At 45.0% G+C, this 26,626-nt stretch overlaps 1 protein-coding gene across 1 annotated transcript; it reads left to right on the forward strand.

The window, feature by feature from the left end:
* Positions 1-742: 742 nt before the first annotated feature.
* On the forward strand, positions 743-26,626 carry LOC141161887 (uncharacterized). Its single transcript, XM_073647379.1, has 3 exons — positions 743-1,503; positions 23,578-23,738; positions 25,180-26,626. Exons 1-3 carry the CDS (start codon positions 1,161-1,163, stop codon positions 25,438-25,440), a joined length of 765 nt encoding a protein of 254 aa, XP_073503480.1. The 5' UTR covers positions 743-1,160; the 3' UTR covers positions 25,441-26,626.

The raw sequence follows: 26,626 nt of genomic DNA on the forward strand, positions 1-26,626 counted from the left end.
AATTTTTCTCAGAATTTCTAAAGGTAGATGTAAAATACGCGAGTAGATAGATATAACTATTATTGATGTATACTGTAAAGAATTGGTGGGCTGAAGGGATACAGGAGATGCAGAATTATTGCATCCAATGTTATTATTTTGACTTTAGAACAGCGGTAGAAAAAGTGATTGTATAGAAACAAGATACAGAACACAATGTAGCCTCAATCATTGTCCCATGTTTTCTAATTCCCTATATAATTATACAGAATTATATATTCAGTTTGTGCAGAAATTCCATGAATAATAATAGATCCGGAGGATTCATCGCCCAGTGTATAACTACTACTCTCACCAGACACAGCTCTGCTCCTCTGATTATACATTAACTTTCTGTACATTACTTTATGGTGACCTGTGTAAAGTACAAAGCTCTGACTATCATCCTCAGCCGCCCACTGTCTGATATACAGAATAGTAAGAAGGCTATCTCCACAGCTGGAGCCAGGAAGGGTTAAACCCTGCTGCCCCCTCCCTGGTGCCCCCCAGCTTGTGCCATGGTCCAGAGCTGCAGAGATGGCCACTGAGGGATGGACCTGCCAGGCTCTCATGCACACAGGGCTTGGCTTGCGGCAATGAGGGGCTAATTAGCTCATTAGCAGATTGTCTGCTGCCACTCAGCACAGGGGGGATGAGGTCAGTGTCTGACAGCCAATCAGAAGCCGGCACCAGGCTCCAGGAGGAAACCGGTGCAAACAACTGGGAAGGAACTTTGTAGAGTTGATACATTTGTTTCACATGAACAGACAGAATGAATGTATCTCCTGCAGTCACTGCTGAGGACCTGCCAGCAACCACACAGCTTGCCATGTATTAACCAAGTAATCTCCAGAGCAGCAAGGAAGGACTACCACCTCATCACCCTCACTGCAGCACCTGCAAAGCCACAGAGCTTGCAATCCATGAACTCGATCATTATAAAAGCTCCCATCATCCACGTCCCACGAGGACTTCTTCCTCCACCTCCTGAACTCATTAATGGGCTGCAGAGCTTGCAATCAGTGCACAGTGCCAGGATGTGTTATTACTGAGACTCTGCAGGGAAGCACAGAGCTTGCACTTCTCTCTACTCACCACAGAAGCCTGGGAAAAGCCTGGACCAAGTCTCGTCTGCTGCAGCCATGCAGAAAGTAATGGAGAATTCGCAGAAGTTTCGAATTGATGCCCTCCTGGCAGAAGAGCGCCCCCGTGTGGTCCCAGCTCAGGGCAGAGACCTTTGCCTAGCGCAAGCTACCCCCGTATCACATCAGTACCCGAAAACTGGGTTTTTGCCTCTACATGGACTCTACCCTGCACCTCTGTACCACATGCCCACCCTTGGCACCGTGCAGCACCCACACTTTCCATACAGCTGCTTCTCAGGGGTTCCTGTCCCAGGACCAGAACATATTAAAGCAGCATCATTGCCCCTGGAGCACTGGCTGAGGGCCGGGCTGCTCCTCCACAGGGGACCGGACCTGCATGGTGAGTACCAGGGGCTGAGGGCAGAACCCAGGGGCAAAATGGGGGAGGGGAGGTTAAAGGGTGACACGGGAGGAATAAAGGGCAGAACGGTGTGGGGATAAAGGGCAGAACAGTGTGGGGATAAAGGGCAGAACGGTGTGGGGATAAAGGGCAGAACGGTGTGGGGATAAAGGGCAGAACGGTGTGGGGATAAAGGGCAGAACGGTGTGGGGATAAAGGGCAGAACGGGGTGGGGATAAAGGGCAGAACGGGGTGGGGATAAAGGGCAGAACGGGGTGGGGATAAAGGGCAGAACAGGAGGAATAAAGGGCAGAACGGGGGATAAAAGGCAGAACGGGTGGGGAGGGGGGATAAAGGGCATGCTACAGAGGAGCTGTTATTGCCATGTATGCAAAATTATTAAAAAAAATGTATATACCTATGTATTTATCCATCTCATGTCTATCTAATATTTATCTCACACCTATCCAATATCTAATATCTATTAGTCAATCAATGCATCTATGTGTAACAGGTAGGAGCCCTTTGTTCTGCACAACAGGTATACATGTCCTTGTATACCATCTGCACCTTGTATACTGATCATTTGGGTATGGGTAGTGGGGAGATTTCCTGGATATTTCTGCTCATTTTTATTGTAGAGGAAACATCAGAACTTCTCACGTGACACAATGGAAATATTCACTGATACATTTTGTGATGCCATAAATACACACTGAACACCGCACGTCTGTTATGGAGGCGCCGAGACCTTGTGGGCTGTGTGCAGTGGGTCCACATGTAACAGATGGGCCTGTGCCCATGAGGACTCAAAACAGGTTGATTCCTATTCTGAGGGCTCAGGCATGTCCATGCCCCTTGAGGACCATGGTATAAAGACTGCAATGAAGATGCTGTGGTGTCCTGCCAGGATTGATGGTCTTTACCCACCTGGCACCCTTACATCCGATCAACTGAAAGTAATGAGAGCCTTTATACTAATTCAAACCTAACCTGTATAGAGCAAGACTCTACTCCAGTCTATCCTCAAAAATAGTAATTATTTCTTATTTCAAAATGTCATAACACAATCTCGATAAAAGCATAGAAAATTCAGGGAAAACAAGATGTGATGGCATGCTGCATTCTCATGTGATTAGAAGTGTATACATTATTCTGTTAGTCAAAATAAGTATAATGCATTTGTATCAAACTTCGCCACAAAATAATTACAGATTTGTACATGATCCTATGGACATAATAGATAAAGTGCATACAGAAGCTTTACTCCTCTACAAAGTGCAAAAATAATAATTGGAGAAAAGTGCTTGATGCAATGTAAACCACCATGTCAGAGGAGCATATAGCATACGATATGCAGGAAAATCTCTTAGGGGTAGCAGCCATTTGGTTGAAGTAGTAACACATGCCATACCAGCCCCTTTACTCACCTGGCACCCTTACATCCTAGACTAATACCAACCACTTTACCCACCTGGCACCCTTACATCCAAGACCAATACCAGCCCCTTTACCCACCTGGCACCTTTACATCTTAGAATAATACCAGCCCCTTTACCCACCTGGCACCTTTACATCTTAGAATAATACCAGCCCCTTTACCCACCTGGCACCCCTACATCCTAGACCAATATCAGCCCTTTTAACCACCTGGCACCCTTACATCCTAGACTAATACCAACCACTTTATCCACCTGGCACCCTTACATCCTACACCAATCCCAGCCCCTTTACCCACCTGCACCCTTACATCCTAGACCAATACCAGCCCCTTTACCCACTTGGCCCCCTTACATCCAAGACCAATAGCAGCCCCTTTACTCACCTGGCACCCTTACATCCTAGACTAATACCAGCCCCTTTACCCACTTGGCCCCCTTACATCCAAGACCAATACCAGCCCCTTTACCCACCTGGCACCCTTACATCCAAGATCAATACCTGCCCCTTCACGCACTTAGCCTCTTTACATCCTAGACTAATACCAGCCCCTTTACATCCTAGACCAATACCAGCCCCTTTACTCACCTGGCACCCTTACATCCTAGACTAATACCAGCCCTTTTACCTACCTGGCATCCTTACATCCTACACCAATACCAGCCCCTTTACCCACCTGCCCCCTAACATCCTAGACTAATAACAGTCCCGTTACCCACCTGCACCCTTACATCCTAGACCAAATCCAGCCCCTTTACCCACCTGCACCCTTACATCCCAGACCAATACCAGCCCCTTTACCCACCTGCATCCTTACATCCTAGGCCAATACCAGCCCCTTTACATCCTCCATGGTATAATGAGAGTTGTAGTTCCACAACAGCTGGAAAACCTTAGACGGAAGAACACTTAATATATGGTACCATATACAATGCATGTGTTGGTGGTGAGGCCGGTTCTGCTTTATGGCGGTGGTCAGATTCCAGTCTCTTAAGGGCACACTGCAGTCATTTTGATAAGAGAGGAGGAAATAGTGAGACACTCACATGGCAGATTCCCGGATTGATTTACACAGCTGATAAGATAATGGGAAACCTTTATCCCAGGAGAGGAGTGCATATAGTCTACACTATATATAGTGTACCACCCTCCGTATACACCATCAGAACATCTTATCGGCCATATTCCCCTGTGATCTGATCTGCACTGACATACTGAGCACTTCCTCCGCCAGAGGCAGCGATCCTATACTATCTGCTGTCAATGTGGCCGGTATAGATGTCCTAACACAACCCAGGGGCCGCGTCCCTTCAATGTACAGCAGCATAATGAGAAGGTTCTGAACTGGCTGATAACAGGGGACAATAGAGTGCATTCCACTACAAGAACCTTAGAGAACTTGTCATCAATCCTGACATGTCTGTCATAGAATAACAATTGTAGAGCATTGTTTTTCGTAATTCTGTGTTGGTTTATTCTTCTGTTAATCTTCCTGAAAATCTATGACTATATTGACAGCTGAGCGTTACTATTCCCCCTCACAATGGGGTGTGACCCAAAACACTCAGATACTCTCTGTACCGACTGGACAGGGGAGACACTGCAGGGACACAGCCTCGACTGCTACTGCCGGACTGTCAATCTATGCAGACATTTTCCAGGACGAATAACAGAGGAACAGCACATGCAAAGCTCCAAAAAAAGATGCTATAGAACTGTTATTTCATTGGGAATATCGGTCTCTATAACAGGTTATCCAGTGTCGTCCAGAACCGCTGACTTACACGGGTGACGTGAGAGCTGCCGATGACGTTATGACCCCATGACCCCACACACCGGCCGAGACTCCTGCACTTCAGACATGAAAGCAGCGGCTCTAGAAAACCCCTTTGGAGTCCAGTCCAAAACTTCTATTGATTCACTAAAGAATGAGGTTGTCGATCAGTTTTGTAGGGGCAGGAGAAGCGCACATATCATGGAGGCCACGGTAGGGTCCTTGGGACACAAGTTTTGACGGGTTCCATCTTATTTGAGTAATGGAAAGGGCATGGAGGGGAAACAAACTCCAGGTCCCTCCGCCATGTGCGTGCTCCTATATTACCATCACATGCAGGGCTGTGGTTACCCGAGGTCCAGGGCCTAGGGTGGCAGGTTCTGGGGAGGGGGATGGTCCCGGTGTGAAATAAAAGAAAAATGCCAATGCTGTAGAAAAAGACATAAAGACATGGACCACACGTCCAAAGATCATACATTGATCTAATGCGACTGGGCAAAAATAAAAAACTGAACATGAGGTTCTTATTCTGATCAGACTGTATGAAGCCGCTGCCACGTCACGACAAACCTCTCAGTGGGTCCATAACTTACATAGCCTTAAAGGTGCAGCGCCGCATGCCAACAACCACCGCGGCAGCAGTGCACCAGCAGGGCAAGCAACCTGGTGCCTCACAGCACCCACACCGCAAGGCTGAGTCCCCATGACTCCAGGCCGCACCGCTCCACAACCACAAAATCACAGCAACAATGGCCGCCACACAGCACCAACACCAAGTGAGAGGAACCAAAAAACTCACCTTCCACAGACCCTCAGAATGTGAACAGAGAAAAAATAGGCAGACCCCTCTCCTGCTAAACTAGGAACCTCATGTTCAGTTTTATACATTTTTGCCTAGCAGCATTAGATCAATGTATGATTTTTGGATGTGCGTTCCATGGTTTTTTTTTTTTTTTTTTTTTTTAAGACAGTTCTAGCAGAAAAGAAAAATATTTCCATTAGAGCCCCCATCCCCTCCACCTTACACAAAGGCACATAAACATGCAAGTATATATAGCAAATATATTTGTGAGCTGGACGTCTGCAGGACGTCGTCTGCCAGCGTAGCATAGAAGTGTAGCATAAAAGTGTATTGCAGATGTATACAGCTCTGAATTGAAGCTGAAGGTAACTGGATACTCAGTCACAGTAAACAATGTTCCTATCTGTTTTCACTCTCTCCTCTATAATCCTTCACTTTCTACTAACCCCCCTAATCCCTACACCTAGTAAGAAACTGGTCATCTCTTCCTCCATCCTCCCCATCCACCTCACCTCCTCCTCAGAACTATTCCTCAACATACAATCCTGCATCTCTAAGCACAAACAGCCACCTCACGCCCTATCCTGCGCCCACCTGCTAACACTTTGTCTGCTCCTCCTCATCTCTGGCGATATCTCTCCAAATCCCCCCCAACCACATCCCCACAGTCACTTCTACCTCTCATCCTAGATCTAGCACACATTTCTGCAACCTCTCTAACCTTATACCCATCCGCCCAGGCCCCGCTTCCCCTGTCCCACTAACAGGAGCTCTATGGAACGCTTGCTCCATCTGCAACAAACTTTCCTACATCCATGATCTTTTCATCACTAACAAACTTTCCTTCCTCGCCATCACCGAAACCTGGCTCACCCCCTCTGACACAGCCTCTCCAGCTGCACTTTCGTATAGCGGACTCCACCTTTCCCACACCCTCCGCCCTTGCGGCAAGCATGGTGGAGGAGTTGGCTTTCTCCTGTCAGACAACTGCTCCTTCTCACATATCCCACTGCTACCCTCCATTACTCTCCCCTCTTTTGAAGTGCACTGCATGCACATATACTCCCCCTCCAACCGGCTGTCATCTACTGCCCCCCAGGACAAGCCACCACCTTCTTAGACCACTTCACCACCTAGCTACTTCATTTCCTTTCTGCTGACATCCCCACTATCATCATGGGTGGCTTCAACATCCCAATTGACACTTCCCACTCATCAGTCTTCAAGCTTCTATTCCTCACTTCCTCCTTCGGCCTTACTCAATGGCCTTCCACAGCCACCCACAAAGATGGACACACACTGGACCTCATCTTCACCCGCCTCTGTTCCCTATCCAACCTCTCTAACTCTCCTCTCCCTTTTTCTGACCACAATTTTCTCACATTCTCTCCCCTCTCCTCTCCAGGTCCACAATCCCCCATCCAGAAAATTGCACACCCTCGCAGAAATCTCAAACACCTCAACCTACACTCACTCTCTGAATCCCTCCTCCCTCTTACAGACATAAATGCCCTACATGATGCAGATGCTGCTGCCACCTTATATAACACCACAACAGCTGCAGCTCTTGAATCGGTCTCCCCCCTCATACATACCAAAGCTCGCACAATCAACAGGCAACCCTGGCACACCAGCCTGACTAAAGAACTACGACGGGCTTCCAGGGTTGCTGAGAGGAGATGGAAAAGGTCCCACTCCAACGAACACTTCATCGCATTCAAACAAGCCCTCACTACTTTCAGGTCCACACTCACTGCAGCAAAACAAACATACTTCTCATCTCTCATATCCTCCCAGTCTCACAACCCTAAACAGCTGTTCAGTACTTTTAATTCTCTCCTCCGCCCCCCAGCACCTCCTCCCTCTCCACTCATCTCAGCTGAAGACTTCAAGCAAAACATTGATACCATCAGACAAAGCTTTTGCCATAAGTCCCCACAGTCCCTCCTCATATCTACTCAACTCTCCTCCTCCAAAACCAGCTTCTCCGCCATCACGGAAGATCAAATGTCCTCTTTACTCTCAAAGTCACATCTCACCACCTGTGAACTTGACCCAATCCTGTCTCACCTCATCCCAAATTTTACCGCAGTCTTCATCTGAACCCTAACCCACCTCTTCAACCTGTCACTAACAACTGGTGTCTTCCCCTCATGCTTCAAACATGCCTCGATCACACCCATCCTCACAAATCCATCCCTTGACCCATCCTCTCTGTCTAGCTATCGCCCCATATCACTTCTCCCCTATGCATCAAAACTACAGGAACAACACGTCCATCTTGAGCTGTCCTCCCACCTCTCCTCCTGCTCCCTCTTTGACCGCCTCCAATCTGGCTTCCGACCGCACCATTCTACTGAAACTGCCCTGACTAAAGTCACCAACGACCTACTGACCGCCAAATCCAAGCGACACTACTCTGTCCTTCTCCATCTGCCTTTGACACAGTAGACCATTCCCTCTTACTACAGACTCTCTCATCTCTCGGCATCACAGACTTGGCACTATCTTAAATCTCCTCATACCTAACAGACTGGACATTCAGTGTCTCCCACTCACATACCATCTCCTCATCTCATCCCCTATCGTTCGGTGTCCCCCAAGGCTTAGTTCTAGGACCCCTACTCTTCTCCATCTACACCTTTGGCTTGGGACAGCTCGTAGAGTCTCACGGTTTTGAGTATCACCTCTATGCTGACGACAAAAAGATCTACCTCACTGGACCGGACATCACCTCTTTACTAACCTGAATCCCACACTGCCTGTCAGCTATTTCATCTTTCTTCTCTGCTAGATTCCTAAAACTTAATAGGATAAAACTGAATTCATCATCTTTCCCCCATCTTACTCAGCCCCCCTATCTGACCTATCCATCAAAGTCAATCGCTGTCCACTCTCCCCAGTCCCACAAGCTCGCTGCCTCGGAGTAACCCTTGACACTGATCTCTCCTTCAAACCTCATATCCAAGCCCTTTCCACTTCCTGCCGATTCCAGCTCAAAAATACTTCCCGGATCCGCACATTCCTCAACCATGAATCTGCTAAAACACTAGTGCACGCCCTCATCATCTCTCGACTCGACTACTGCAACCTCCTGCTCTGTGGCCTCCCCTCTAACACTCTCGCACCCCTCCAATCTATCCTAAACTCTGCTGCTCGACTAATCCACCTGTCCCCCCGCTATTCCCCGGCCTCTCCTCTCTGTCAATCCCTTCACTGGCTCCCCATTACCCAGAGACTCAAGTTCAAGACCCTAACCATGGCATACAAAGCCATCCACAACCTGTCTCCTCCATACATCTGTGACGTAGTCTCCCGGTACATACCTGCACGCAACCTCCGATTCTCACAAGATCTCCTGCTCTACTCCCCTCTTATCTCCTCTTCCCACAATCGCATACAAGATTTCTCCCGTGCATCCCCCCTACTCTGGAACTCTCTACCCCAACACATCAGACTCTCGCCTACCGTGGAAACCTTCAAAAGGAACCTGAAGACCCCCCTCTTCCGACAAGCCTACAATCTGCAGTAACCCTCGCTCCACCACACCGCTGCACGACCAGCTCTACCCTCACCTACTATATCCTCACCCATCCCCTGTAGATTGTGAGCCCTCACGAGCAGGGTCCTCGCTCCTCCTGTACCAGTCGCCCACTTGTTTTTGTTCAAATTATTGTACTTGTTGTTTGCTATGTATACCCCTTTTAAACATGTAAAGCGCCATGGAATTAATGTCGCTATAATAATTAATAATAATAATAATAATAATAAAGTACACCAGCAATGTTCGGGGTCAGAGGAGCACCAACAAGCTACCCCCTTAATGTGTGGATGCGTGATCATGCTGCTGACGTCGCTATAGTACCACAGAAGCAGTGAAAAAGTGGGAGCCAGAGGAGGTAGGCGCTCCATGGAGTTGAGGATACAACGGATTTTTACTATTGGTCTGGAGAAGGGAGGACGGCTTCAGTATAAAGAGTGAGGGATATGTGAGTATGGATAGTATGGAAAGGGACACCTTAAAGAGGGGACACAGCCTGGAGAAGGACATTGGAGAGGGGGCATTGTGTGAAGCGGAGAGGGGTTGAGGGACACTGAACAGGGGGCACCGTGGCATGGGCAGGGGGACAATGTGGAGGTTAAAGTTCATAAAGGAGGTGTGCTGGTTGTAGCTAATATGGGAGAACAGTGTGGAGATAAGGACAGCGTGAAGTAGTGACGGTATGAAAGTTATAGTCCATAAGGGAGGACAATGTGTAGGTTATAGTTCATAAGGGAGGACAATGTGTAGGTTGTAGTTCATAAGGGAGGACAATGTGGGTTTTATAGTTCATAGGGGAGGTAGTAATTCATAAAAAGGAAAGTGTGGTGGTCACTGCACATAAAGGAGGACGGTGTGTAAGCAGTATTTTATAGGAGAGGATATTGTGGAGGTCATGTATCATAAGAGGAACAGTGTGGGGTCATTTGTTTGTGCAGGAGGCACAGTGAGGGGCAATTAATTATTCAGGGGTAAAATATAGAGCTTATTTAGGGCACAGCATGGACACACACTTTTATTCAGGGCTCTGTGTTGGGATGGCACACGGCCAAACAGGGAAGACAGGCTGTGAATGTGACAACTCATCATGGCGTCAGGACCAGATGAAGAAGAACAACTCCAGTCAGAGAAGAAAGATGTCACTTATAAAAAAAAAAAAAAAGGTACCTGGATCTAAGGTTGCATTTACACTGGTCAATCACAGCCTTTAAAATGACTGCAGACAGGTAATATGAAGACGTTTAGACAAGCACATAGAAAAGCATTGTTCTCGGCAGCACGTCTTGTTTATACAGGACAATCTGCTGGTGAGCACAATGATATTTAAGTAATCTTCAAAATCATTTCACCCAACAAACAAACATTTTGTTCGTGGATCAGTTGATTGACAACCTGTTGAGATAGTCTGATATTTGGTTCCCAATTATTCGCCAGTGTAAATGTACCTTTAAGAGTAACTAAACTTATGGTAGATTTTTTTTTTTTAAATGTTTTAGGCCCTTCCTGAGACCAGCATAAATTGCTCAAAAGACCTAGAAAAATTGAGCAGCTCAGGAGAAAGTAGAGCACACGGAGGAGTACGTATGCAGCAGGAAATCATAGGCTTTCTGTGAGCTCCAGTCTCCTGAGTTTCGCACTTCTGAGAGGTCTTTTGAGCGATTGGTGGTGGTGGTGGTGGGGTGGTGAAATCAGGGCCCAGACCCCCACTAATATTCTCAGAACTAAAGTTCCTAAAACATATAAGATAGCTCCAAAAAGTTAAGTTCCTCTTTAGACGCAGACAGTAGCACTATTAAACATTTACTCAGTACTGTGGTTCTTGTATGGTCCAAAGTCTGATGATGGCTGGTGACAATGCCCATCATATCCTTACCATTGTTAAGAACATACTAGGAGTTGCAGGTTCAAGCGATACAATTGTGCCATAGGCTGACATTGCAATTGGTCACTGCACTAAGATTTGTGCTTTATTCATGTAGTGATGGTGGTTCTGGTGCTGTATTCATGTACTGATGGTGGTTCTGGTGATGTATTTGTGCACTGATGGTGGTTCTGGTCATGTATTCATGTACTGATGGTGGTTCTGATGCTGTATTCATGTACCGTTGGTGGTTTTGGTCCTATAGTAATGTAGCTGTAGTAATCCTTAACTTGTCAGACTCGACAATAGATTATTATAGGGTCAGTGTACTGCCCGTTGCGCACACGCACAACACACAGACTAAAAATCCAGCCTTTTGAAAGAGCCCATATAGGTCAGCTGAACAAGTGTCTAACTAAAGCTCCCATACACTTTCGAGAGCTGTCGAACGATGGCATGTGCGATCATTTAAATGGCAGCTATTTAGCACAACTCTCTCATGCAAAGGAGCGTTTGCTCTGCTGAGCACTCCTGTGCTCACTGAGAGAGCCGCTGCAAGACATCTCTGGTGGTGGCTTATAACTTAGATAAATGGATCTGAAGCCTGAAATCAGACATGCTGGATCCCCTATCTTCCCCGATAATCATCTGTCAGGGGCACCCATACACATTAGACTGTTGGAGATTCCTGCAAATATTGAATGGTTAGGCCGACGTTACTGTAATCTATTTGGGTGCCTTAACCACTATCTTAAGGGTATGGCCACTTTTAGTCGGATTTACCAGTAGGTGGCAACGTGGCGTGACCACTTAAAGTGCCGTGGGTAGTGGCAAATATGGCCCTGATCACATATGCCCGCCAGTGACTGTGCATACATCCACATACAATGAGACAATGATATATTTGCCAGGAGCAATCAGTAGAGCTGAGCGTCCGCCCGTACAGTGTTTGCCCTCTGAGGGACGAGGATTTTCGTCAGGTAATGACAGGGACCTGAGATTGCTGTTTGATTACAATTCTAGAAGATCATTAGTCACGGCTGACGCGACAGCTGCTGCAGCGCGGCGGACAGGAACCGCACGAGAACTTTGTATCCAGATTATTATATGGCGGGAGCGACGGCTCTTATCTCCGCAGGTAATGTATATATAATCACTGAGCGGAGATAAGACGGCAATGTGTGTATTACTCATTATCAGCCATGTAATATGTGCTCCTCCCAGAGCATCACACGGCAGAGGATTAGATACAGCAGCTCAGCATCACGTGGCAGAGGACTAGATACAGCAGCTCAGCATCACACGGCAGAGGATTAGATACAGCAGCTCAGCATCACGCGGCAGAGGACTAGATACAGCAGCTCAGCATCACACGGCAGAGGATTAGATACAGCAGCTCAGCATCACACGGCAGAGGACTAGATACAGCAGCTCAGCATCACACGGCAGAGGACTAGATACAGCAGCTCAGCATCACACGGCAGAGGATTAGATACAGCAGCTCAGCATCACACGGCAGAGGATTAGATACAGCAGCTCAGCATCACACGGCAGAGGATTAGATACAGCAGCTCAGCATCACACGGCAGAGGACTAGATACAGCAGCTCAGCATCACACGGCAGAGGATTAGATACAGCAGCTCAGCATCACACGGCAGAGGATTAGATACAGCAGCTCAGCATCACACGGCAGAGGACTAGATACAGCAGCTCAGCATCACACGGCAGAGGACTAGATACAGCAGCTCAGCATCACACGGCAGAGGACTAGATACAGCAGCTCAGCATCACACGGCAGAGGACTAGATACAGCAGCTCTGCATCACACGGCAGAGGACTAGATACAGCAGCTCAGCATCACACGGCAGAGGACTAGATACAGCAGCTCAGCATCACACGGCAGAGGATTAGATACAGCAGCTCAGCATCACACGGCAGAGGACTAGATACAGCAGCTCAGCATCACGCGGCAGAGGATAAGATACAGCAGCTCAGCATCACGCGGCAGAGGATAAGATACAGCAGCTCAGCATCACACGGCAGAGGACTAGATACAGCAGCTCAGCATCACACGGCAGAGGATTAGATACAGCAGCTCAGCATCACACGGCAGAGGATTAGATACAGCAGCTCAGCAGACGGTATCACACAGGAAAGGATTAGATACACGGTTCATCAGACAGTATAACACAGGTGAGAATTAGATACTTGGCTCATCAGATCGTATCACACAGGAGAAGATTAGATACACAGCTCAGCAGACAGTATCACAAAGGAAATGATTAGATACACAGCTCAGCAGACAGTATCACAAAGGAAATGATTAGATACACAGCTCAGCAGACAGTATCACAAAGGAAATGATTAGATACATGGCTCATCAGATATGAAAGGCTTAGATACAGCAGCAAAACCACAAATAATAACCTTAGATACACTTTCTTATCAGACAGTTTCAAACATAAGAAGCTGAGATACACAACTCAACACAAAGTATTACATAGGAGATGCTTAGATGCACAACTAACCATACATTAACACATGAGAAGTTTAGGTATCGCAGCTCAGAATATAGTATAACACATGATGGTTTTAGATACATCCGCTCAGCAGACAGTATTACACATATCAGGCTTAGATACAGAGCTCAGCAGAAAGTACCAGGAAAGGACATCTCAAGGACCTTAGAAAGAGGCTCAGTGGTTAGGTACGCCTCCTCATTATTGGAAAAGTAGACAAAGTCTCCATAAAAGGGCTGAGCTAAGCACTTTCCTGAAGAGCTGACATTCCCACCCGCTGTTTATTTTATCTGGTTCTCAAGGAGGTTTCTATAAATTAGGAGGTGGTGGCTTTGGCCGCCATAAATTGTGGCTTTAAGTGGCGCTTTGTGCAGGGGGATGACAGCTGTAAACTCCTCTCTCTCGGTCTTATTGCATGGCGGTGGCTCTAAATAAAGTCCTGGAGCTGTAACCGTGACCCTGAGCCCCTCACTTACAGGACACTGAACAGAACCAGGTCTGGATCAAGTGATCGCCCCCGATCTGGGATCAAGAGCAGAACTAAATGATATCCCCAGGTCACATCCTACAGACAGACAGGAGCGGATGGGTATTATACCGGCATAATAAGATTCAGTGACATGATGGGGGATGTAGTGCTGTGCTCTGCGAGTGTATCACACGACATCGGCTTAGATACACCCGCTGCAGAAACGTCTGAGGGACTGCACACCCCTAACACAACCACCCATTTAACATAAGCTTCCAGCAATATCCCTGGGGGTCTACAGAGGTGTACATTTTTAGTTTTTTCCTCCTTGCCTTCCAAGACCCATAACTCCCCCCCCCATCAACATAATATGAAAAAAGTCGATGAAATAGTGGAAAAATATCAAACAGAAAAAATAGCAATTCCGCCATTGTTTTTTATTTTTTTTTTTGCTTTTACAACATTCACTTTGCGGTAATAAAGACGCAATGACTTGTGAGTGCGGTTATGGCGACCCCTAATTTATATAGGCATTTTCTTTTTACTACTTTAGGGCGTGTGCACACGACGGCTCTTTCAGTCGGATTCTGCATAAAACTCGCCTGAAAGCGCTAAAAACTGCCACAAAATATGAGCACGATGTGCAGCAATGTCAAAAAGACTTGCCGTGCGGACGTTCCGGCTTTTGGTCACTTATTTTAACCGTTTCTGGGTTGGAAAGCTGGGAAGCGGTAAGGAAAAGAAAGTAGCATGGTGAATCTTCGGGCTTCTCTGCGTGTTTTCCTGAAGCGTCTTTGCCCTGGAAATCTCGGTGGGTACACTAAAAGACGCCGTCTGCAGATACCCTTAAGAAAACAAACACAAATAAATTTGTTTCAGCCGCAATATTCTAAAACAATAACTTTTTTTTTTTATTATGGTTCTGCTTGTGGTTTTCGGCAAACAGTGATAAAAAAAACAGCAATTCTGCAGCAGTATCACAGATAATAGGTTTAGATACAGCTGATCAGGAGCACAGCATCCCATAGCAGTGATATAAGCTGATGCTTGGGTGCACACTCTGCAGACCCCAGGAGCTGTTGGGGGCTTTATGTGACCATGACCTTGGACGGCCCTGGCTGGAGTGTGGCAGAAGGAATCCCATTATCCTGGGTAATTGAGCGGAGGCCCCTTCTCCTCATTGTCCTGCTGACTATACAACTTGCTGCTGTAGTGTCCTGTTAGAGTGATCTCATGGGAGGGCGTCATTTTCTGCCCCATTACCCTGAATGAAGAGATCTCAGCTCTGAATACAAGGCTCAGTGCTATTAACAAAGTGCTCTCCTCCCCGCAAACCGCAGATTAGTGATCCGGGCGTGAGTGCGAATGACGTCCTACATAGGAGTTTGTCTACAGGGCGGATATTTGGCTTCTGAAAGTGAATAACTGTGTGAGATTAAACATGATTATTTATAAGAGATTATGATTATTAATGTGTGCAGAACATTTACTGTATGTTTATAGAGGTGTTTAACACTTTATTATATCATCATTTACCAATATACAATATATCATTTAGTTGTGGAGCGGAGACCAAGACACCGACATATAAAGCCAAACACTAATGTGTTCATTTCTTATCCTGTCCTGATCCCGAGATTCCTACTGCATTATACTCCAGAGCTGCACTCACTATTCTGCTGGTGCAGTCACTGTGTACATACATTACATTACTGATCCTGAGTTACATCCTGTATTATACTCCAGAGCTGCACTCACTATTCTGCTGGTGCAGTCACTGTGTACATACATTACATTACTGTTCCTGAGTTACATCCTGTATTATACTCCAGAGCTGCACTCACTATTCTGCTGGTGCAGTCACTGTGTATATACATTACATTACTGATCCTGAGTTACCTCCTGTATTATACTCCAGAGCTGCACTCACTATTCTGCTGGTGCAGTCACTGAGTACATACATTACTGATCCTGTAGTGATCCTGAGTTACCTCCTGTATTATACTCCAGAGCTGCACTCACTATTCTGCTGGTGCAGTCACTGTGTACATACATTACATTACTGATCCGAAGTTACATCCTGTATTATACTCCAGAGCTGCACTCACTATTCTGCTGGTGCAGTCACTATGTACATACATTACATTACTGATCCTGAGTTACATCCTGTATTATACTCCAGAGCTGCACTCACTATTCTGCTGGTGCAGTCACTGTGTACATACATTATAATACTGATCCTGTACTGATCCTGAGTTACCTCCTGTATTATACCCCAGAGCTGCACTCACTATTCTGCTGGTGCAGTCACTGTGTACATACATTACATTACTGATCCTGTACTGATCCTGAGTTACATCCTGTATTATACTCCAGAGCTGCACTCACTATTCTGCTGGTGCAGTCACTGTGTTCATACATTACATTACTGATCCTGAGTTACATCCTGTATTATACTCCAGAGCTGCACTCACTATTCTGCTGGTGCAGTCACTGTGTATATACATTACATTACTGATCCTGAGTTACATCCTGTATTATACCCCAGAGCTGCACTCACTATTCTGCTGGTGCAGTCACTGTGTACATACATTACTGATCCTGAGTTACATCCTGTATTATACTCCAGAGCTGCGCTCACTATTCTGCTGCAGTCACTACATAGAGCATCCCATCTGTTGATGCACAGTCTCCCAGATGTTTGTGGCATCTTTTATGGATGTTGTTCACATGTCGGTTTTGTAACAGTTTCTCAGCTGTCAGTGACTGGAGATGTTCATTGTTCCTATTCCGAGGTTGAACATTCCTCCAATATATCTGTAATAGCGGGAAAACACTGGGACCCCAGAGCAGAACTTGCAGTGTGGCCCCACTTCATTATCACAGGGGCTTGTGCCGGTTGAGAGATTTGTCTCATCTCTAAACCCCTTTCTCTCACTTTCTCCTTTTCCTTTAGCCCTTTTGTACCACATTTCAGCACAATCTGTCACATCTTACATATCATGACATCACATATCTGGAGCATCTGACATATCATGACATCACATATCTGGAGCATCTGACATATCATGACATCACATATCTGGAGCATCTGACATATCATGACATCACATATCTGGAGCATCTTACATTTTAAGCAGCAGTATTTGCTAAATCTCATCCACTTTACTGCTGCTGCAAAAAGTCACACATTTTCTACCTGATCGCCCCCCTTAGGGTTTTATTCTCCGGTGATTATATTTGCAGATTATCTGAGCAGAAACGACCTGGCTAATCTGTTAATTAAACTATCCCCTGGAACAAAGAGCCTCAGTCCAGTCCAGTCGCTCTGATTAGCGCCGACAATTAATTTATTTTAATTTTGCGCGTTTTGTGGACAGAAGATAAGAAGTGTTTTATTTTCCACTTAGCAATAAACGAGGACTCTCCCCCGCTGCTGCTATATCTGTACTGGAGATACGGAGGAGAATTATCTGCAGGTGCAGCCGACAGGCAAAATATACCCCGAGATGTGATACCTGTACAGGGGTCAGTCATGGTGCAATAAAGCCCGGGCTGTATAAGGGGCAGAGGAGACGTAAAGACTTGTATGCCACCATTTGCCATGTGTATGAGACCTAAATATCAACTGTGCCACTCCATTCTGGACAGGCGTCAGCTGTGTAAGACAGCCAGCACCGGCCTGTAACAGCAGCGACCAGAGCCATCTCCAATCACTGCTATTTAACCATTTAGATACTACTGTTCATTATTGACTGCAGCATTTAAGTGGCTGGGTTGGTGGTCCGCACATCACGTGTACTGGTGCCCATTAGCTTTCCCCCCCATTTGAAATGCAGTTTTGATGTACCAATGGGTTGGCATGGCATCTAGGAGTCGACTGTGCAATAAATAGTACAAGATTGCAGGTTAAAGTCTGTGAGGGGAAACTGCAGAGTAAAAATAAAAAAGTTTTTAAACAATTACAAAATTTAAATTACCCCCATTTTTTCACAAATAAAGAAAATTAAATTTGGTATTACTGCATCCATAAACGTCCGTACAATTAAAGTATGAATTAGTTAAGAAAAATGGCAAACTGTATAAAATAAGAAACACAAGAGGCCGGAACTGCAACTTTTCCCAATGTCACTTGCAAAAAAAATAATGTCAGCTCACCGTGCAAAAAAAACAAGCCGATGGAAAATGTAAAACAGTTACAACCACTTTTTAATTTTTTTTTTTTTTTTTACAAAGTTGTACATTTTTTGGGGGAACCACTAATATAATAAAATAAAATAATAATAATAATATTTATAAAAAAAAAAAAAAACGATATAAGTTTGGTATCGCTGTAATCGTACTGCCCTGGGGAATCATACTGCCAGATCATTTTAAAAGCACAATTAATTCTGTAAAATGAAATTCAAAAAAAAAACAAACGGCAGAATTACATATTTATATTTCAGCAATTCACGGCACATGGATCCCCCCCACCCCACCCCTTGTTTTTACATACAGTAAGTTATATGGGAAAGTGAATGGTGCCATTTAAAATTACAACTTGTAATCACAAGAAATAAGCTCTCATATACCGATGGGGGAGGGGGAAGAAAAAAAACACAAAAAACGTATGGCTCTTGGAAGAAGAGAGGGGGGAAAAAATGTAAGTGTAAAAAACTAACAAAAAAAAGGGCCCGGTCCTGAAGGGGTTAAAATATTGCTGACAAGCAGCAGTGAGAGCCTGGGGGGGGGGGGGGGGGGGGGACGACATGTTTTCTGTCCTCTGCGGCTTTATTATTTCAGTAAATCCCTGTGTGAATCGGGCAGGGTGGACTCTGCGGTGGCGGCGGGTGGACCCGGACCTGTTCCCGTGAGAGGTTCTGCTTGTGGTCGGGAGATTCACACCTAATAATAATATTGACACGAGCTGCAGATTTCCCCTTCGCGCTGACGGTGCGCTCCGTGCACTCTGACCCGCGGGCCCCCATCCAGATAACGCTGTGTAAACTCCTCTATAAACTGCGCCTCTATCTGTGTTTGTAGAATAATCATTAGTTATTAGGCCGCAGATAAAGAGCCGGCGACATTCACTGCCAGCGACTAAAGCTTTTATTAATTTACCCGGGGTTGGCACTGCCTAATCCTCTGCCTTCTGTCCCAGGGATGGCCGCACAGCAGCCTGGGAACATGAAGGATACAAGATAGACCTACTGTATATACACACACAGGAATACAGCAGCCCCATGCCAGTCGCCCCTCTGCAGATAGGACGGCTCCGCTCTTTGGGGGAAGGATTTCTATAAGATTTTGGTTTCTGTGGGAATTTTTGCTCTCTTTCTCCAGAAGAGGATTTGTGGGGTCAGACCCTGATGTTGGGGGGGTCCGGGCTCACAATCTCCATTATAGGATGGGGCTAAGGTCCGGGCTCTGTGCAGCCGCTCATGTTCTCCTCCATGTTTGTATGGAGCTTGTGCACTGGGCGCAGTCATGGGGGACAGATAAGGGCGAACCCGAAACTGTTCCCACAAAGCTGAAGCTACAATTGTCCTCAATGTCTTGTGCCGATTATTAAGATTTACCATCACTGGAGCCGAGGGTCTGCGGCCGCCCCTTATAACAGCCCATAGCTTTATCCTCCTTCACCATCTGTACAGGGGCACAATGCAGTCAGGGGGTAACGTCCTCCTGGAATCACCAAACCCAGACTCCTCCATCAGCCGCAGATAGAGAAGTGCGATCCGTCACTGCACAGAACACATCTCCTCCAGTCCAGTGTTGGCAGCTTTACACCACTCCATCCGACGCTCAGCATTGTGCTTGGTTATGTACGGCTGCATGCAGCTGCTCGGCCATGAAGCTTCCAGTGGGGGCGCAGTGTTTGTGCCGATACCAGAGGAGGTCTGGACTCTGCAGTTATGGGGTCAACAGAGGGGTGGGGACCTTTCTGCCCTCTGCTCCTCAGCCCCCTGCTCTGTAACGTTACGGGGTCTCCACTTTGATGATGGGGGAAGAAATGTCATGGAACGGACTTGTTACCCCGGTGGCTCCTATTACAGGACCGCGCTGGTATCAGGGAGCTCTGCACCACCGGCCGCTCTGTCACATGGTAGTAAAGGCAGACAGCATGAGAGGGGCCCGGAGGTTATACACCAGGGGGCCGGAGGTTATACAACAGGGAAGCAAGGGGCCTGAGGCTATATACAGTGGAGGGTGAGGTGAGGGAGATCATACACCGGAGGCAATGGGAATTTCACCAATTAAGGCTCAGTATCATCAGTTAGAACAGATCCAGCAGTAAGCCGTTAACAAGAAAGTTGTGCAGACACTACTTTTTTTTGTCCGGCTAAAAGAAAATGATTTAAACTGGATCTGTTTTTTTTAACATTGACGTCTATGGAAAACGGATCCATTAATTCGCCACCAGTTTTTCTTTCATTTGAGAAGGATCCAGTTTTTTGCTCACTGGATCAGTTTCAAATGGAGCAAAACTGATGTCTATTTACCGGATCCGTTTTCTATAGACTTCAATATTAAAAAAAAAACGGATCCAGTTGAAATAATTTTCTTTTAGCTGGACCACAAAAGTTGCGTCTGCACAACTTTCTTGTTAACCGATTGCTGCTGGATCCGTTCTAACGGATGATTACTGGACATGTGAACATCGCCTTAGACGTGTGGCCCAATGCCTTCTCCATACCAAGTGGATAGAGAGATAAATGTGAATTGCGCCTTTGAAGATGAATGATATCAAGTAGGAATATCTTTTGGCAAAAACTACAGATATCCGTCCTGGAGGTATTTGCCATCTGTAGACCGGTGATAGCTTTGTTTGATGTCAATAATCAAGATACGACCTTCAATATCAGATGAGAGATTTAATGAAACCAATAATTCTGCCTTTAATGATTTTATTAGTTTACTGTTTTGTTCCCATAATTACTAAATTATCTTCATTTAATCTGTTCCGTAAAGAGAATACAAGTTCATTGCACATCTACGAGCGCTGTTGTCCTCAGTCAGGACTGGAGCTGCTATTGTGAAGCCTTAGATCTAGGGGGCGCTGTTTCTCCTTGTGTAGGAAGCCTTATAAGCCAGGCAATGCTCCCTGGGAAAAAGTGTATGCAAATGAGCTCTACACCAGAAAGAAGAAAACTTGTCTCCATTGTAGGAAGACACCTCACAACTCAATGTTTGACCCTTTAATGTAACTTGAAACATAAGTAAAATTGTGAGACAAACCAGAGTTCTTCAAAAAGAAAACAGCTGTTTTTCAAAGTCTTCTTTTAGTGCAATTTTTATAAATGTCCTTTTAACTTTTTGTTTTTTTTTGTAGATTATTTTTTGGATTTTTTTTTTTAAAACTGTATTGTCTTAATGTTGGAGACTTTTTTGTGGCATTTTTTCATGTCCATTTTAGCTTTAAAGTCTACATTGAAACAAAAAAAAAAAGAGTAAAAGCACTACATACAATGCATGTGTGTTGTTAGGCTCAGTGTACAGTCATGGCCAAAAGTATTGAGAATGAGACAAATAGTAATTTTTCCAAAGTTTACTGCTTCATTTTTTGTAATGGCAATTTGCATATACTCCTGAATGTCAAAGAGTGATCAGCTTAACAGCAATTACTGTACTTGCAAAGTCAATATTTCCCAGAAAATGACCTTTAACCCCCAAAACACATTTCAACATCATTGCAGTCCTGCCTTAAAAGGAGCAGCTAACATCGTTTTAGTGATTGATCCATTAACACAGGTGTGGGTGTTGATGAGGACAGGGCTGGCGATCAATCAGTCATGATTAAGTAAGAATGACATCACTGGACACTTTAAAATGAGGCTGGTTCTTGGTATCATTGTTAACCTTGGTTAACTGAAGAGAATCTCTAAAGAAACACATGCAGCCATCATTGCACTGCACAAAAATGGCCTAACAGGGAAGAGTATCGCAGCTACAAAGATTGCACCTCAGTCAACAATCTATCGCATCATCAAGAACTTCAAGGAGAGAGCTTCCATTGTTGTCAAAAAGGCTCCAGGGTGCCCAAGAAAGACCAGCAAGCGCCAGGACCGTCTCTTAAAACTGTTTCAGCTGCGGGATCGGACTACCAGCAGTGCCGAGCTTGCTCAGGAATGGCAGCAGGCTGGTGTGAGTGCTTCTGCACGCACTGTGAGGCGGAGACTCTTTGAGCAAGGGCTGGTTTCAAGGAGGGCAGCAAAGAAGCCACTTCTCTCCAGAAAAAACATCAGGGACCGACTGATATTCTGCAAAAGGTACAGGGAGTGGACTGCTGAGGACTGGGGCAAAGTCATTTTCTCTGATGAATCCCCTTTTCGATGGTTTGGGACATTTGGAAAACAGCTTATTCGGAGAAGAAGAGATGAGCGCTACCACCAGTCTTGTCTCATGCCAACTGTAAAGCATCCTGAAACCATTCATGTGTGGGGTTGCTTCTCAGCCAAGGGAATCGGCTCACTCACAGTCTTGCCTAAAAACACAGCCATGAATAAAGAATGGTACCAGAATGTCCTCCAAGAGCAACTTCTCCCAACCGTCCAAGAGCAGTTTGGCGCCCAACAATGCCTTTTCCAGCATGATGGAGCACCTTGCCATAAAGCAAAGGTGATAACAAAATGGCTCATGGAACAAAACATAGAGATTTTGGGTCCATGGCCTGGAAACTCCCCAGATCTTAATCCCATTGAAAACTTGTGGTCAATCATCAAGAGACGGGTGGACAAACAAAAACCAACACATTCTGGCAAAATGCAAGCATTGATTATGCAAGAATGGACTGCTATCAGTCAGGATTTGGTCCAAAAGTTGATTGAGAGCATGTCAGGGAGAATTACAGAGGTCTTGAAGAAGAAGGGGCAACGCTGCAAATATTGACTTGCTGCATTAACTCATTCTAACTGTCAATATAACCTATTGGTCCTCATAATATGATTGCAATTATATTTCTGTATGTGATATAAACATCAGACAAACACTAATAAAAACCAGAGGCCAGCAGATCATGTGAAAATATAATTTTGGTGTCATTCTCAAAACTTTTGGCCATGACTGTAGTTATGCTGCATACTCTGTGTATGGGGTTTTTCATATAGGACTTTAAACAGTACATAAAATAAAAATTATGAATTGTTACAAATCGCTTGTAAAATCAAGTTTATGGCATGGAAAAAAAAAAAAAAAAAATCATAATAAAACCATGAATAAATTTGCAGAAAACTGTTGGGATACAACCTAAGGCTACAATCGTGGACACTTTTTGCCATCATTTTGTGTCCAAAATCTGTATATAAAACTACCGGCGTTTTTTTTTTCTTCCATTTTTGGAGGCTTTTTTTTTTTTCTTCATTTTTCAATGTTTAGTTTTGAAAGGTTAAAATCAGGTGATTCCAAGATTCACAAAGTGAGAAAATGCAAAAAAAAAAAAAAAAAAAAAATATATATATATTTTTTTAAACCTTTAAACCGAGGATAAGAAATAACACAAAAGTGCATGTAAAAATGCCACATCTACAACATGCTGTGGTAAGAAAAAAAAAAAGGCAAATGCACAAAAACCAGAAGTAAAGGTCTCTATGTCTTATGATGTTGCACATGATTGTATTCCGATGGTTATGTATAATCTGGCGCCGGTTTCTATTAGTATGGTGAATCTGGGGTCTTCTGTTTGCAGCCTCTGCTCAGCCCGGGCTCATGGGGAAGTGCAGACGCCCTCGGACGGCTTTCACCAGCCAACAACTACTAGAACTAGAAAACCAGTTCAAGATGAACAAGTACCTGTCACGACCAAAGCGATTCGAGGTGGCGACTTCCCTTATGCTGACAGAGACCCAGGTAAGAAAACCCCCAGACACACCCCATGTTCTTCATTATCAAGCCCCATTACTGCTCCGTCTTCTCACCCATCGTTTTTGTGTTTTTTTTCATTGCCTTACGACATAGAATCCATTCTGGTTTCTTTCCTCCTTCACACAACTTTTAGACTATTTTCGCACTGGCCCCAAGAACTATAACAAAAAAAACTTTTTTTTCCCAGATGCAGTTGCGCCCCCTAGTGGGGGTCAGTGATAAAATTAAACAGAAAGCGAGTTCTGCTGGGGATGTTGTTATAAACTAAAAATAGATTTGAAACTAAAAAAAAAAAGTTAAAATGTCAGCAAATCTAAAATAGTTCATCTTGTACAAGTATGAAGAAAGAGATTTCACACATTACTGTATATAGGAATTGGTTTTACAGCCGACCTCTACCAATCCTGACAATGAAGGGGCTTCAGCACTGGTATAGTTCAGCATTCCCATCACTAATTCTCTCTGTGCAATGACACTGAGATCTGCAAGTTGTTTGCTATAGAGCTTGTAAGCGCAGCTCTGATCTGCTGGATCGCTGCCCTGGTGCTCCGCCGATGTGCAGTGGTAAAGCTGCTCTGCTTGTAGCATGGGAGAGTGCACAATTCAGACCAGCAGCGCGACCAAACTACTGGTCTGAACTGTCTCCAGCAGGCAGGAAGCCGGGAGCAGAGGAGCGCTGCGCTCCAGAAGAAGGAATATTAGATAAACGCTTTAAGCTGTATTTACACATTGCAGCCGTGGAGCCGTTTTTTTACTTTAAGGAAAAAAAAAAAAAGGTTGCAGCAAATTGAAAATTGCAGCAAAAACAGTGCGGCTTTATCATAATTACGTAAAAAAAAAATAAAAATGCAGCTGCAACATATGAATGCTGCTTAAAGGTGCCATATCCCTAAATCAGCAGAATCATGGGGGCCCCAGAATTGATATGTTGCAGTTTTGAAGATCTGCAACGTTCCCCGTATTCAGTACCGTACAGATTTTCAGCCCTTTACACCCAGACATCATGGATTTGTTTCAGATTTTCAGTGCTGATTCTGCCATTTGCAAAGCAGAAGGAGAAATCTACAACAAATCCACATTTAGCACATGCAGATTGTGCCTTTGCTACGCCGCAAAATCTACTTTTTTCTTATGACTATGTTCACACTGCTCCGTTTTTACTTGCCTGGACCTGACTAATTCTTCCCACATCTGAGGGTTTGTTACACTTGTATCCACTCTAAACAATCCTCCTTGAGCCGAACAGTCTGGTCCCTAGACTCGGACATTGTACCAAAACTACCAGAACAGGAGAGAGATACAAGATGCAATTGTAACAAACCCTCAGCAGTGACGTTATAGAGACATATAAACTCATTTAAGATCATTTCTTTACACCCCCATGCAGATAAATCCGTCTAAATCTCCTCTCCGCCTTCATTTCCAGGTAAAGATCTGGTTTCAGAACCGCAGGATGAAATGGAAGAGGAGCCGCAAAACCAAAGAACAGGGATCGTCCAACCAGAGGAACGGGGGCAAAACGCCAACCAAAGACGAAGACGAGGAAGAGGAGGAAGATGAGGAAGAAGATGGTGTGTTTCAAATATCGGAGCGTGGCACGGACATCCTGCGGCTTCCGGCCCAGAGCAGCTACAGCCCGGAGTCGTTCTGCTCCGAGGAAGAGACTGCGGCCATGTCCTCGCTATAAGGGACGGGCACACGGACAGCGGGCACTGGAGGGCCCAACATCCCATTTATTTATTGCCCATGGACTGGTTACTCCATAGACTCAGAGGGTGGAGATATTTAATTTATATGTATTTAATTATATACTGGGGGTTGTAGGGTAGGGGGCAAACTATGCTGGTGAGCGCTTATATACGCCTCTGAGGTAGAAAGTTATAGGGGTTATTTAGCTTAAAAAAGTTTTACAACTTTCTAATATATTATATATATATATATATATTTTTTTTTAAGTCCTCTGCTTGCTGTTAGTCAAAATTTGTGTTTATAAGAGATCTAAAACCCCTCACAGCTGAGCATTTGCTACAACTGAATCCAATCTGGACTCTAGAGCGATACAATGTATCGGTGCAAGTAAATTGTAACAAACTATCTGAAAAAGAGAGCGAGGCTTGTACTACCCATGAGGAATATTAGAAATGCAGCACGCTCCCATTCACTGACAGCAGGCAGAGCTATGGGAAATGGCCGGGATTGAAGACTGGAGGATATTAGAATATTGCAGAACTTTTCATGATGCAATTAGTAGGATATACTCCCGGGAAAAAAAAAAAAAAATAAAAAATAGAAACTTCTTCACTTTGGATGTCGAATTCTACCAAAAAAAAAAAAAAAAAAAAGCCTTACGCAGTAAATTCCTGTAATTCGGCATCAATCGGATCAGATATCTGACGGTCATAGACCATCCAGTAGATATAATGCTCATTTGCAGTGGTGCAGCATCTGTGGGGCCGGATTATGAAATATTCCAGATTATTGGATAACGGATTAAAGAGACAAATCTGAAGTTTATTAAAGCAGGTTTTCCTACCATAGACATTGGCAGCAGTTTTGTTTTTCCACGATCAGTAACTGGACGGCTGCCATGTCGGTTGCCAGTTTAAGCTTCTCTTATGGCCATGGTAAATCCACAATCATTATCTGCCCTATAAACTAGAAATAGTCATAGGTGAAGGGACTACAAATCTCAGCATGTCTTGGCAAGGAGCCAGGGATGATCTCTCGGATTGTTGCTGGATTTGGAGTTGTTTTTGGGTGAAGTTCACAGATTTTTTTCATGATCATTTGTACACTGGGTGGCGCTGTTTTGATGATTCATTTGTGTTTATTGCCTAAGAAAAGCCGTTCAGAAAGTTCATGAGAATAACTGA

The sequence above is a fragment of the Phyllobates terribilis genome, unplaced genomic scaffold (assembly GCF_046119375.1).
Source record: "Phyllobates terribilis strain yellow unplaced genomic scaffold, ASM4611937v1 Scaffold_9__5_contigs__length_417890890, whole genome shotgun sequence".
Classification (NCBI taxonomy): Eukaryota; Metazoa; Chordata; class Amphibia; order Anura; family Dendrobatidae; genus Phyllobates; species Phyllobates terribilis.

Bases quoted from the DNA above. Each gene is read 5' to 3' on its own strand.
- LOC141161887 (XM_073647379.1), top strand. From the start codon at position 1,161: ATGCAGAAAGTAATGGAGAATTCGCAGAAGTTTCGAATTGATGCCCTC. The intron at 1,504-23,577 runs GTGAGTACCAGG...TTCTGTTTGCAG, and splicing joins CAGGGGACCGGACCTGCATG to CCTCTGCTCAGCCCGGGCTC. The intron at 23,739-25,179 runs GTAAGAAAACCC...CTTCATTTCCAG, and splicing joins TTATGCTGACAGAGACCCAG to GTAAAGATCTGGTTTCAGAA.